The sequence below is a fragment of the Vidua macroura genome, chromosome 3 (assembly GCF_024509145.1).
Source record: "Vidua macroura isolate BioBank_ID:100142 chromosome 3, ASM2450914v1, whole genome shotgun sequence".
NCBI classification, from domain to species: Eukaryota; Metazoa; Chordata; class Aves; order Passeriformes; family Viduidae; genus Vidua; species Vidua macroura.
In genome coordinates this window covers 45,261,847-45,276,096 of record NC_071573.1, presented here as the reverse complement: position 1 = coordinate 45,276,096, position 14,250 = coordinate 45,261,847, and the positions used below count along the sequence as shown (strand labels likewise).

At 42.7% G+C, this 14,250-nt stretch overlaps 1 protein-coding gene across 5 annotated transcripts in view; it reads right to left on the bottom strand.

Moving 5' to 3' along the window:
• Positions 1-7,444: 7,444 nt before the first annotated feature.
• SLC35F3 (solute carrier family 35 member F3) overlaps positions 7,445-14,250 on the bottom strand; it is a 166,921-nt gene continuing 160,115 nt past the window's right edge. For all 5 annotated transcript variants that reach the window (XM_053972673.1, XM_053972674.1, XM_053972678.1 and 2 more), the window contains 3 exons: positions 11,817-12,009; positions 10,157-10,246; positions 7,445-9,115 (listed from right to left, as the gene is read on the bottom strand). In XM_053972673.1, coding sequence (XP_053828648.1) covers positions 8,871-9,115; positions 10,157-10,246; positions 11,817-12,009 — 528 coding nt within the window. In that variant the 3' untranslated portion in view covers positions 7,445-8,870. The remainder of the gene's footprint in view (positions 9,116-10,156; positions 10,247-11,816; positions 12,010-14,250) is intronic.

Sequence of the window (14,250 nt, the reverse complement as noted above, 5' to 3'; positions counted from 1 at the left end):
TGGAATGTAATAATAGGAAATGCCAGTTGTGTTTTAGATTTCAAAATTTATGATGTGTGTAAAGTTGTTTAGTTACTGCATTTATGAAACAGAGGGGATAATGTGATTATATATAATTAATCACAAAGCCCAGATAGCACATCTGAGATATTGGTTATAAATAGTTTATTCTTTAATGAGCCGTAACCCAAAAAGTACTCACTGGAGACAATTAACTGGAGTACACTGGAGTAAATAACTCTGTGTAGTGGATATTAAGGAAATTTAGTGATATGGTTTTACAAAGTGCATGAAAAAAAATACACAGATTGAGATAATAAATTTTTAATGGCAATATTTCCATTTGGTTAAACTGCTGTCTATAAGGGGGTGGAGGTTTTTTGTTGTTAGTTGGCCAATTCTAAGTATTTATCTTTAGTCTTTTATTTTGGGAAATGTGCCCAGGGAGTAATTAATGGGATATTTATGGTATTAAGCAGAGGCTAATGTTCCAGAAACATGAGAGAAAAAATTCCAGATTTGTTAGGTGCGCTGGTTGCCACATTTGAAGCCTTTGAATTACATTTCCATTTAGCAGTTAGTGAGATAGATGTTAAAGAAACAGATGCCAGTTTCCCACTGAAACTCTTGCCAGCAATGTGTTAAAGTGAATTATGTGGTGTTTCTACAGTGGTTCAGCTCTCAAGCTCTTTTATGCCTGTTCTTGCTAATTGGGATGTGGCATTGTGTGTTCTTTGCCTTCCAGTTAATGCCTAACAGCTCACTCCTCACCTACAGCCTTACTAATCCTGTATTTAATTGAAATTTGCCCAGCAGATTCTTCATTTGTAACTATAATGATTTGTCCTTTTACTTTGGAAGCAATTAGCATGTTATAGGTGTCCCCACAACCAATAATAGAAGCAATCCTTGATGTACTGTAGCTGTGTGCTTATACCAGGAGTTCAGTTAATTTGTTTTTTCTTTCATGGAAATATTCTGATGTATGATCCTTATCCATGACAGATTTCCAGGGAACTGCATTAAAAAATGAGTTCTTTAAGCAATATAGCCCTTTGTCTAATTATTTATTTTGCTGGAAATAATAAAGAAATCTTACCTGAGGTGGCCTGGGGTATTTTCTTATGTTATGGAATAGCAAGAATTTTTTTATAAAATTAAAAAATACATAGTTCAAGAGAACCATATATTAAGATTCTTTTCCTCCTTCCCTACCTTCCTTCTTAAATGTCCATTAAGGATGTAACTCTGACTCCTTTGGCCATACAGTGTTCCTTGCTATGCTTGGTGAAAGAAAATAATTATAAAAAACCAAATCATTACAATGATTAATTGTACCAGGTTTTATTACTATAAAGGAGTAAATTAAGCAAAGAAGCCTCATGAACTGCATACAGTAATCTTAGATTGGAGACATTTAAGAAGTGTATGTAATTTCTATGGCCTGATGCAAAGCACTCCATTGTTTCATGAAGACTTCACTCTGTGTTTTACTTTTGTGAATTTCTTTTTAACAATAGCATGCCTAAAATTCAAATGAGTTAGCAAAAATTGAGGTTTATGTATGAATAAAGAAGGAAGAGTGTATGAGGAGAAAGAAAACTGTAGCTTTTGTTGGGTGATCTTAGCAGATCAGTTCTCCAGATCCCTAAGAAGATGTCAAGAATTATCATGTGGGTGTGTTTGTTTTTTAACTGTGTGTTGGGATTCTTAACTCCATTTCTTCAGAAGACTGTCTTAGCTGGGTGTTGTGATGAGTATCCCTACACTAGGGAGTGCCAGTGTGATGTGAACATAGAGGATGCAGCACACTGGGGCTTGGGACACTGGGGGAGGGACAGAGGTTGAGTCACTGCCGCAGCTTTCTGTGCAGCTCTGTGTGTACCAGAGGGCAGACTGCGTGCACTCATCAGGTAGCACTGGAGGGGATTTGGCTGGGAAAGATGAGCCATCTGTGCAGGCTGGTATGGAGGCAAAGGGGAAAGAATAGACAGAATGGTTGTTTTTCACCTTCTCCAGGCCTTTTTTTGGTGGTTTGAAGCCTGCTGAACAAAGGCTTATCTTCATGGCCTGTCACGGGCTTTAGTGGAGTACTCTGTGGAGTGTGGTCTGAAAATCTCTAGGTACCTTGAGGAGTGGTGATTACGGTGAAGAAAAAGCCAAAAAATTGGATGTTTTGGATTCTTTTACGGTGATGAAGTAATTTACATTATTTGTAGGCACTTGTTTTTAATGCCAGAATTCAATTTTTGTTCAATTGTTAGAAAGGAAGAAAACAGAAAAAGGAGTGTTTTGGGAAAAGCAGGCAATGCTTGAAGACTGAATAATTCTCACTCTTCTTTTGGCTCCTGCTTAGCAATTCTCCAAGCTGACCAAGGATGAGACAAGTTTGCTTTACAGCCATGTTGATTCTCAGCTTTTTCCAAGAAAGCTAGATGGGAAACTGGAAATCTGCCTGTTCTACAAGCAGACTTCAGTTTTCAAAGCTATGTAGCTAGAAGAGGAAACTCATCTTTTGAGTTTAACTGGATGTCTTCAAATTTCTGTGACATGTTATGTACTAAAGAAAGGAAGTTGTTCCTAGTCCTCTAAGACTGAAGCATATCCTAAATTTTTTTATAAAATACCCATTTGCATTCTTGCATTCAGGTATTGTATTTATTAACTCATCAGCTGCACCAATTACCTTATGTGCACTATAAACATTGTCTGCAATGTAGGTGTACTGGGCCAGATGGGATTGCTTACACATGCACAAAGGCAGCATTGTTCTCCAACATGGTATTTGTTGCCAAGATCAATATCAATTTTATTATTAGCCAAGTTAGCAAGTGGCATGCCTTTGACCAAATGCAAAATCACACAATGAAAGAGTGATGCTTTGTTGTACAAGCCAGGAAGGCATTTAAAATGTAAAATTGGCCAAAAATCACCAGGAGACCATTGTGCAGCTTACTCTGCTTTCTAGGCTGCAGTCATTAAACTCTTGGTGGCTTCAGAAGCCAAAGGGGCAGTGAGATCTATTGCTGGGGGACTGGAAAGCTACATTCACTGGCCCATAATATATGCTTGTAGCCAGGAAAGACAAGTTCACATTTTTGAAGTATTAACAAATCCTGCTGCTTGGAACTCAAAGGAATCTAGGTCTTAATTCAAGAATCTTCTAAGTGTCTGGGTCAGTTGTGGGTATGTGTAAGAACTCCAGCAAGAAGCTGGAGTGTAAATATTCTGTGGAAGGTAGGCAAGAAAGCCCTCCCTTAAGGAAAAGCAAAATGTTGCTGAAGTCTCACTCTCTCAGTTGTCTTGTCCTTTTTATGTTAAAAAGAGTCTGATGAATGGATGACTTTCTGCAGACTTGTTTTGTCTCTTTTTTTGAGATAATTGGAAACACTACACTTAGATTTTTGAAGTGTTTTTAATGATGCTTCTTACCAAAGAAATGAAACTACTGTGGATAAAAGGACATTTTCTTGTGGCTTAATAACTGAGAAGTGAGGCAGGAAATAGCAGGAAAAAAATTACTGCTGTTCAAAATGAGAGAGATTACCAAAGGAGCTGTCCTGAGGCCAGTCTTCTTGGTCACTGATTGGTCAAATTATTGGTCAAAAAACCTGTTACTGATAATACTTTTTTACTGATTCAAGAGACTAACACTGAGAGGGGATCTGTCACTTTCATGTAGCCAAACGGCAAAGTAGCTCCTAGATTGCTGTTGTTCCCAATCAGTGCACTGATGGCTATCTTGCGGTGTTAGGGGGACTGAATCTAGAAGGGGAGGGAAAACTGTGGATAAAGAGCTGGAAAATTCTCTTCTGAAGGGATCATCTGCTTCAGCAGCAGGATTAAAGGACTGTCTTTAGGTCACTGTAGAAAAATTGCATATAACAGGTTCCTAAGTACATTGCTAATGTGAGATTCACAACCTCCCTTGTTTAAGCCTTTTCCAGAATTGTAACTCTGCTTAGAAGTTCCACTCTTCACTTCTGAGAGGTTGTTTGAATCATAGTATATCTGTAAAGTACAGATAAATACTAATTGCCACCTTCTTTAAAATGATCTTGTGCATATATTAAGACCCCTCTAACAGAGTTTCAAGTGGAAAAGAAAAGTATAAGGTTTATTATTTTCAGAAACATTCGTTTGAGCTACTGGTCCTGTCCTTAAGACTTTGATTTCCCCTTAGAAGATTTTTAGGCTACAGGTCATAAGATCTTTATGCTCTTTTTTTTTTAATTACTTCGTTTTTAATGTTCAGGACTTCTGCATAAGGTTCAGATTATTATGGAAATGCCCTAGAGCATGTCAGATAAAGAAGAGAATCTAATTGCTTCTAATTATTATGAGGTAATTAAACTCATCCATCAAAATCCATTTTTGAAGGCAGTTTCTGCAGAGAGAGCTTGCATGAGGACTGGACTGTGGAAGAAGCTTCTCATCCTTGGTCTTCACCAAGGAATAGCTCAGGTTTGGAGGCCTTGAAGGCTCCATACTTTCTGCAGTACAAGTGGGGGACCTGGAGCTGAACTTGCTGTACTTCATGGCTTTACAGCATGTGCAGACTCCAATTCTTCAAACTGGAATCATTGCAATGGGCAGGTGGGCATCTTGACCTGGAAGGTGCTTCACAAGAGGCATTTATTTGTCATTCGTCAGCTCTCCTGTGCTTCTGCTTCACATGAGCTGCATTGTCTCTGGCTGCTTTTCTTTCCCCTTTCCTGGAAGAAATGCCCAGTCCCAGGCTGCTGTCTGAGCCCACACAGCCAAGGCAAGGTGGCTGGTGCTATTTCTAGGGCTTCTCAAGGGCTGGAGAATCAACATCCTTTTCAGTGAAGAGGAGGATGTTTCCATGTGTTTCAGTTGTGCCCATTTGTGAGTTTACTTGGAATATGATTCAGAGCTATGCAAATCCATCTAGGCTTTCATGTTCACTCACTGCACAGGGAAATCTTCACTTATCTGTTAGTTTTTGGGCCTGCAGACACCATAGCAGGCAGGTTTTTGACCAGAAATGGTGTCAGCCTGGTCATGTTGCCTTCTCTGTAAGCTGAAGATACAGTATCTTTAGTAACTCTGACCAGCTCAATATTGCACTCATTTTGTTTTAGACCACTCTGGAGAGCTGGGGATGAGAGATTTGTTCCTCAGTTCATAGGAAACATCAATTAATCCCCAGAATTTAGTGATCTATAGCTCCTGCTAGTCTAGCCTAAGATCCCAAAACAGCTAAGCTACATACTGGTTTCAGTGTCTTTTGTTCATCTCTTGATTACTGTGGTTGGATTTCTGCCCTTCATGGCTGTTTTCTGAAGACTACTGATATGAATACAGCCATTCTAGAGAGAAAATCAGGGAAAACTTTTTAAAATAAGCCCATCTCTGACTCATGTGCTGATAAACGGCTCATTCAGTCACTGAGGAGAGTTGCAATAAAAAATTATTATAAAGGTAGCAGCAGGAGACAACAGGACAAGGACAAAGGCACACAAGGCAGGAGGACTGCTGTGCCTTCTCACTGCTGTATTCTGCAGCAGTGAAATCCAGCAGCTGCAATGAGGTCTGGCGATGCTATTTGCTTTTCTGAGATTTTTTTTCTCAATTTGGTGTTATAACCACCTCACTGGACACTTGTTACTGGACACTTTGAGGCCTTGGCAGGGGCAGGCAGTTGCCAGTCCAGGTCAGCCCTTGAACAAGGGTGCACACCTGTGGCTGGCAGTGCTCTGTCAGGACAGGAGATGCACAATGATGATGCAGGAGACCAGCTTCAGAGACACCTGAAGAAGCCTCGTGCTGGAGGGACCTGCACTTCTGCCTGAGGAGGAGGTTCAAGGTGGCCAATGGTGAGCTAAAAGTGCTAATTCCAGGCTGGTGTGGCTCTGTGCTGCAGAGCAGGTACTGCAGGTACAGAGCAGGTACTGCCTCTGCAGGGCAGTGTGGGGTCTGACTCACAGACTGCTGCAGAGATTGCACACAGTGCTTTGGCCTCTGAGGGCAAGCAGGAGAGTCTGCCACAGCTCAGCCCTCCTCTCCAAGGCTGAATTTGTCCTGGGCATCCTTTCACAGTCTGAGATCAGGACTTCAATCCTGCCTTCACCTGAAGGGTGGCCCAGTTACGTCTAATGCCTTCTCAGAGGGGTTTGCTCTGGCTTGTCCTTTTGGTGAAAGCAAACAACTCCAGTTTTTTTCATTTCTCAGCTTCAGACCTGTGATGCTTTGGCACTTAGTTATGTGCACATGTACCATATGGACAAACTGCATTCTTGTTCTCCTAATCACATCCTGGACTTCACTGTCTGGAAGGTTTTTCTACCCAGTGGCTTACTGTCAAGTCAGGTGTTTATGCTTAGGGCAAGGTGTTGACTGAGGAAACGTAGGTAATTTCATCTGTTTAACATGGCTAGCTCTGAATTCTTCATGTGGGGAAATCTAGTTTGCACAGTTCCCACTCAGAAGAGAGACAGTTCATGAAGTGCTGTTTGAAGTCCCAGCCCTTGCATGTGTTTAACCTGTCCTCAGGAAGGATGAGCCAACAGAAGCAATGACTTAGTTGCATTTAGTAAATCACAGTTTTACTAATGTTGTTATCCATTCCATTTATGCATAAATTCCCCCACAATCCATACTGAATGCTAAAAAACCTGCTTCCTTTTTCTTTAAAAGCACACATTAGTTGCACTTTTTAAAAGGGCATTTGGAGCCTTTTGAATACTTACAGACTGCATCAAACATACAACAAAATGAAGTGTGGAGATGACAGAAGATGCCACTTTCTGGGACTATGGAAAATGAAAGGATTGTTTATATATTCTTCTTTGGCCTTGCTCAGAGAGGAGGCTTGGGCAGGATGATATCCTCAAGGATGACAAAATTATTTGTCTGAAGATGGAATAAACTTGAATCTGGGAGTTTTGAGGTCAAGCCTCTATGTGTGCCCTTCAATGCAGTTATTGGAGTTGTACCTGTGCTCCTGTCTTGTGCCTTTTCTTCCCAAAGAAATAGATATAAAAATTCAGGGGTGTAATCTCTGTTAGCAAGTCTTTAATGTCTAATCATCAAGAAAAATGGTGGGGATAAGCCTACTGCCTGGACTGGGGCCTGGTTATTAATGTACAAATTCATGTCCCACACACAGCCCTAAGTACCTGTTAGCATATGCACGTATGGCTGCTCACTAATGCATTCAAAGATCAATTTTTTCTTTGGTCTGCTTCTGCTGGATGTCTGTTTCCTGACTGATGCCTAACAGCATCCCTCTAGATGCCTTTGTCCGGGTAGTCTAGAGCAGACTTTGCTGTCTTGGATGGACGGGCTAGCAGTGCCGTGAGATGCAGCCTCGGTTGCTTTGATGATCGTGTCTCTCCCTTCTGATCACTTTGGCCAAATATTACCCACAGAACAACTGCCATAAAGGTTCAGTCAAGAGAAGGAAAAAGATAGCATTGACTGAGTTTAAAATATTTTATTATTTAGCTTTGTCAAACAGATAATGGAATCTGAAGTTGATTTGCTAAAATGTTTTGAAGTGGATGCCACCCCTGCCTGAGACAAAGAGGACCTCAGTGGCAGCAGGGACCTTAGGCTATGGCAGCAGTTCAAAAGAACACTTAATTTTGTATGCAACAATGTAAACTTCAAAAATAGTAAACTATAACCTTCCCCCCTCTTTTTACATAGCACGTGATCTATCACAGATAGAAATTTAATGGCGAACCAAAATCGCGTAAGTAAACATCCTGGTGCTTACAAGTTTCATAAAAAGTGTTACATTTGATGTAAATATCTTACATTTTTAACTCTTAACACTCACAATTATGGAGTAAAAGCAACTGGTGATTCACCCCCTTAGTCCATGCTCTCAGACTGTACATCAGCAATCACACTCATGCCAGCCTCTTTGATAATTTTCTGTCGGATTGTCCCACACATGACCAAGATTTCCCCTTCCTCACATTGGCATTAATCAAGTGCAGCTCCACACAGGGGTAATACCTGTGAAGTCAGAAGAGAACCAGGTCTCCTGCACTTGAACTTACAGTCCCCTGGGCCCCACACTCCCACAGAAGCCATGGCGTGCATGAGAGGCATGTCCTGATACCGGTGGGAGTTTGGGGTCCTTTGGGGCCACAAACCTGAGCCCTGCCTTTACAAGTGACTCACAGCAGGACCTGGTTCTGCGTGGATAAAGACAAGAGTTCTGTAGAAGGCACTGGTTTTCTCTTGCATGATTTTAAACGTGGACTACAGTAATTTGCAGAATAAGGAGATTTGGGCTCTAGACTGCTTTCTCTCTATGCTTTATAAAGTGCAAGCATTTTTTGCGCTTGAATTTTCCCTGTTTGCAGCGCAACATGAGCTCATCTACATAGAGTGATTTCTACATCTTCCTTCCACTCTTCCCCCCATCTTCCTGTCCCCAAAAAGATTCCCTTTTTTTTGCTCCTTGAAAACTTTCAAAGTACAGCTCTGGTCAAAAATAAACATGTGATGTAGCATAGCATTTGTTTCTTTTAAATCACAGTGTGCAATGCATCATTCAGTACCTAATGTTCAAAATGTCTGCCCTGCTTTTCATGAAAGTCATTCTTTAAAATAACCTATGCAAATATATTTTGATTATATATTACATTCATTTAAAAAGAGAAGAGAGGTTCTTGGTTTGCAGGTTTTTTCAGTGTACTACTTAAGTGAAAGGTCAGATGTGAAAAAAGTACAAGCAAATTGGACATGCCATGACTTGATGCTTTAGATGGTGATCATATCAAAACTGTACAGGTATGTACACCACGTTGGACAGGTGTGCTTCTTCCCAAGAAAAGACCTTTGCATCATCATATATAACGTTAACCACAGAGTTTTGGTAAAAAGAGCATTTAATGAGCAAAGGATGACATGGAAGGGCGAGTTCTCCGGCTTTTATTACGCAGTCCTGAAGCAATGTCTCCATTCCCTTCAGGAATTTCTTCCTTCTTCCGGACTTTGAGACGTGTGAGGAGCTTTATTACCCAGACATCCCATTCCTCTGGCAAGAGCAACAGGAGGAAGCCCAGGCCAATAATGATGATGGCGATTACTCGGACACTATTGAAGACAATTTCACTTGTGTAGTGATCAACAACTGTGTGGGACATTGAACGGGTGTTATTACATGGGAAAGGGCATTAGGACAGTATCCCCTTCCCTCCGCCTCACTTCCCCAGCTCTAAGGACTGGCTGTGGCAGGAGAACATGGCCATGGAGGCCCTGATGGCAAGGGCACTATTTCCTGCTGATTGAGCACACAGCAGGGTATGCCCACCAACAGCACAGGAACTCCTGGTGAGGTGCAGGGACACAGAGAAAGGGGCATTTCCCTTCCCTGCACAGCACCTCCTGATTGCAAATTTTCTTGTCACCCTGAGTGCCCTGTGAAGTAAGAAACTCTGCCCAGGCTGAGCCATCCATGCACTGTGAAGGGATCACACCTTTTGGTAACCAAATCTGCCATAGCAGTGCCCAGCTCTGTGTGCACTTAGTCAGCATGAAGCTGGGAGCTGCCACCTGCACTGTGGCACCAGCTGAGCGTGCTGGGTTTTAGGAGCTGCTTTAGATTGGGATTGTGTTTGCACTCCCCTGCCCAGCCCTCTCAGCCAAGTCTCTTGGCTTTCACTAAATTTCAGAAAAACTTTCAGAAAAATGAACCAGGCCATGGTCAAAATTGAACTGTCCAGTGTTCTTGATAAACACCCGCAGTGTTATTTACCAAGGCAAGCAGAGTTACTATTACATATCTGCTCTAAAATGTAAGCAATTATATTTGTTTGAATTTAGTGTTAAGCCTGCCTTGAAGACATCATTAAGAACTGATTTCTGCTTTATCCATGGGTTTTTATTCCAGCCCAGAGAAGAATGTCTTCAAATCTACTTTGTTTTTCAGTATGCAGGCTTCTTTGGACAGTAATTTAAAAACCAATTTTAGGCATTATGAATATTCATGTAATATTATACAATACATATTTAATGCATAAATAATAAATTTTTAATCAGTGTCATCTCTGTAAGTCTTTGAGAGAAAGTGCAAAACATGTTTAATAAATCTATTTTCTTTTATCCTTGCTGCATATTTGAAAGGCCACAGATTTAATGTATTAATTAAGATGTAAAAGACAAAAAATCTTACCTGCATTCACTGGGACACTCAGTACAATTCCAAGAGAAATCAAGGTGGGGTAGGTAATAGCAATCCCAAAATTTAGTAGAATATTGAATGCTGATGAAGGAAAGAAAAATGTCTTTTAGTACAGTGAAATTAGGCAGAAAGAATGTCACTTGAAACTCTTATGTTTTATTACTCTATTTGTTGTTCAAATAAAGGATACATCAGCTTCTGTTGTTTCTCCTGAAGATACCAGAGGACAAAGCTCTGTCTGTTGCATGTTCACCTGCCTGAGACATTGCTGTTTCTGGGGAGATCTGTATCCCTCTGGAGTCCAGTGGCAGGATCAGGGTGGGTTTTGGGTACAGCCTGTCTCTCAGCATCATGTCCAGTAATTCCCACTCTTTATACTGATCCAGTGATCCCCTTGGCCCTGCTGAAAGACTTAACACTCTTCATCTGGGAGAGTTCAGCTGAACAGGAGCTTCTATCTGGGTGCTTTATTGTAGAAAAGCTGCCTCCAGCTGCAGGTGGAAGATGCTGTAAATCTAACCCTCTTCCAGGCAGGAACTTACTAAATACAATTTCATACAATGAAATTATACTATCATTACTACAGAGTGATTACAGTATCACTCCATTGTAATACCATACACAGTTTGTGGGGTGTTTCATGACAAATTAATAATTGCTTTGGATCAAATTCACCCTTGTTTTAAGGTGACCAGTTTTACCAGAGTCAGGAGAGCCTTGCCAATACTGAGCTTGTTGGGAGCTGGAGCTTTGACTGTCTTCCAGAAGTACCCATGTATTGCACACATCAGGGATTGCTTGACAAGTTCTGCACCACTTTCTTACAGACAACTTCCTCTGAGTCCACTGATAAGTAACCTGGAGGTACTTCTGGAGTTGTGATTGTTCAGGGTAAAAGGAGCTGGCACTCAAGACAGGGGTAGAGAAGAGCTATTTCCAGTGGAAATTAATGTTTTAGGAGAGGGGATTCCATCATCCAGTGTAGAGACCAACTGTGGCAGCAAGTCAACACATCTAGTTTAACAATGGACAACATCATGATTCTGGTAACCTTTAAAACTTAGGTTGGCATCCCTCCCCTCTGGGCTCCTTTGGTGACACAGCAGTGGCAGCAGAAGAGACGATTGCTACCTATCAAAATTTCCATCACTGTGCAACATTAAATTGTCAAAAGTTTCCTCCTCTTTAGGAGTAGCAATTACTCCTCTTTAGGAATAGCAATTAGCTACTACTGCAGGCAGCAGAGGCATTGGAGACTGGCCTTGACAGGCCTGGCCTAACCTCCTTGCTGTGGGGATGCTGATGAGTCCCAGATAATGCCCTCCCAGCAGGGATGCTTCCATCATAACCTGGGCAAGTGTTACCTGTCTCTGTCACACAGAGTTCATGAGTAGGAGTTCGGACAAGCTTTACAGTTTAGTTCCACAGTCCCTTCTAAAGAGACCCACTCAGTTTTGGTGTGGTAATAACAGCAGAAGCAAAGTATACATTGGCCCTAGAAAAATGGGCCCTCTCATAATATCTCAAGTTAAAAATTAAGTTGAGAAGGCAAAACAGCTCCAGTATGGGAGAGGCTTGCTATTTCCACCAGTGGCCAGTTTCTGGCACCCTCCTCCACCCCCAGCAGTGTGAGAGCCCCCCATCTACTCACTCAATAAGAGAATTGAAAATCCACAGAGGTTCCCCCAAGGAATGATGTCAAAAGAGCTCCAGTATTCCACTTTGGTAAAATAAAGGATGACAGGAATACAGGTAATGAAGAGGACGTTGAAGACAGCTAACACAGACAGGAATAAGGCAGCTTCTCCAAATTTAGCACTGCCCAAAAGAAGTTTGAATAAAACCTAAAAGAGGAAAATACATGGGTTTAACTCTCTTGCACCACCCTCTCTGGAAGGCTGGTGTTTTGTTCTGGCACCTATGTAGTGATGATTGCCAGATACGTGGGAGGGCTGCTCGTGGAACTGTGGTGAGCAGCTTGTGTGGCCCAGCCTTCACCTTCCTGGCAGCCCCTGGAACACAGGCAGGGGCAGCTGCCAACTTAGTCCATGCAGAAAGGGGATTCAGCACCTTTATCTGTGCATGTCCTGAAAGGAAAGGTCACTAACCATAACTTAGACCCTTCAACCCTAGCTTAGATCCTTCAGCGTTCTTTCTGCACCTCCAGATAATTTGACATTAAGAAGACTGTGAAGCAGGTCATGGGGAGATCAAGAATCTCCCTGCATGAGACATCACTGGTCCAAGCCTTTGGCTGCCACTTGAGCAGTGCTGTGGTGGTGGGCAAGCACAGTCCATGCTGACTGGCTGTCCTTCCACCTTCTCCCTGGGAACTCATGTCCAGGAGGCAGATAGCAGAGCAGCAGCCCCACAGCCCAGAGCACAGATGCAGCCTGGGCAATGAGACTGCAGGGAGGGATTTAAAAGCTTTAGTTTGTTAGTGGGAGAAGGAAAAAGACAGTAGAAATGAAAGATTTCAGCAAAGAAAGACCAACAGCCCATCTGTTGGTGGGGACTCCCTGTGGACAGGTCTTGTCTGGAGTCTGCATCGGTTTTCATCACAGAGCTGCAGAGATTCTGTTGGATACCATGGTCTGGGAACAGTTTTCCTCTGCTACTGGCTGGAGACCAGGACAGCCAATGGACTGTGACTTAGTGGTTTGTGCTGCACTGGCAGTCCCCCTCACCAGTGTTAGTTCTCTCTTTTTCCTACACAGAGCAGGCAAGTATGCAGGACTGCCGTGCTAGCAGGGCTCTGCCCACTCCTACCATCCCATCACTGGCCAGTGCAGCTGTGTTGCTGCTCTGAAATATGGAGCAAAATGTCCTGGAAGCCACTTACTCCTCATTTACCACCTGAGGACAGTGTGTTGTGTTGCCCCCAGCAGGGCCACCTTGGCTTATCCTCCTACCCCAGATACACAGTGGCTCTGCTGCACGTGGTGAGATCGGTCTGCCTGTAAATCTGCCTGCCCCTTTGGCACACACAACTCATGGGAATGGAGCCAGACTGTGGAAAGCAAGAGCAGGGTGGCAGCAGCATGTGTTGCACAACAAGCTGCAGAGCTTCATCTGTCCTGGCATGCAGAGCACACTGCAGAGTAACTAACACACTGCTGGCACAGCCACCACCACCCTCCTGTGCACAGGCTCTGGTGGAGCAGCCCTGAGACTCTGATTCCCAGAAAGAGTAGCAGTGTCATGGGAAAGGGAACACAGCTAGGCTCTAGCCTTTAATTTTTTCTGGTTTGGTGGGCCATGTCTCTGGTCCTACAAGGAAACGCTCTATTAGAGGAATGAGCTGTATGAAACTTCATGACCTTCCTAATCTAAGATATCATCTGATCTGAAAAAGTGAGCAAAAAGCATCACAGCACTGTGCTGAAGAGCACAGGCAGATGCTTCTCAGTTTGGCAAGTTTCCCTGGACTGCTGGTGTTAGGGCTGTAGGGCTCTCCTGGCCAGTTCCTGTTGGATGACTGGTACAGTGCAATTCATTAGACCAGATGAAGCTGTCTACTCCTCCTCCTTATCTACACATCTGAGTCAGGGTGGGCAAACCACGCTCTACAAATGCTTATTCCTCACTGTGGACTGTGACTGAGCACTATGAGCAGCACAGAGGCAAGTGCTCAGAAGTGAAATGTCTCTGCTCAGCAAGGAAGGCTGCATCTTACACATAGTGCAGCTTACCCAGCTGTTCATTATGAGGTCTTGATTCATAGGCACATGCTTTGCATTTTAAGGATGCAATTGCTTCCATGATAAGCAATGCTTTAAGCCCAACACAGGCTACATATGTTACTGAAGGAGGACTGGCAAGTGGAGCTATCAAAATGACTCAAAGAAGCTAAATCTCTGCAAGGTGCTTCCAGAATGAGTGCTTGAATCCAGAATCTATGGAAAAGTGGCCTCATTCTTCATGAAGGTGGGACATCTGTAAAACCTCCCCCTGGTGGAGGAGCACTGGAGAAGACTATTCCAAGGAAATAGGAGTTTTTATCCTAAGAGAGACCAGACATCAAAGCAAGGGAACACCCAAATACAGTGCTGCTGCAGAGCCAGTGTGTTTATGGCAGAGCTCTC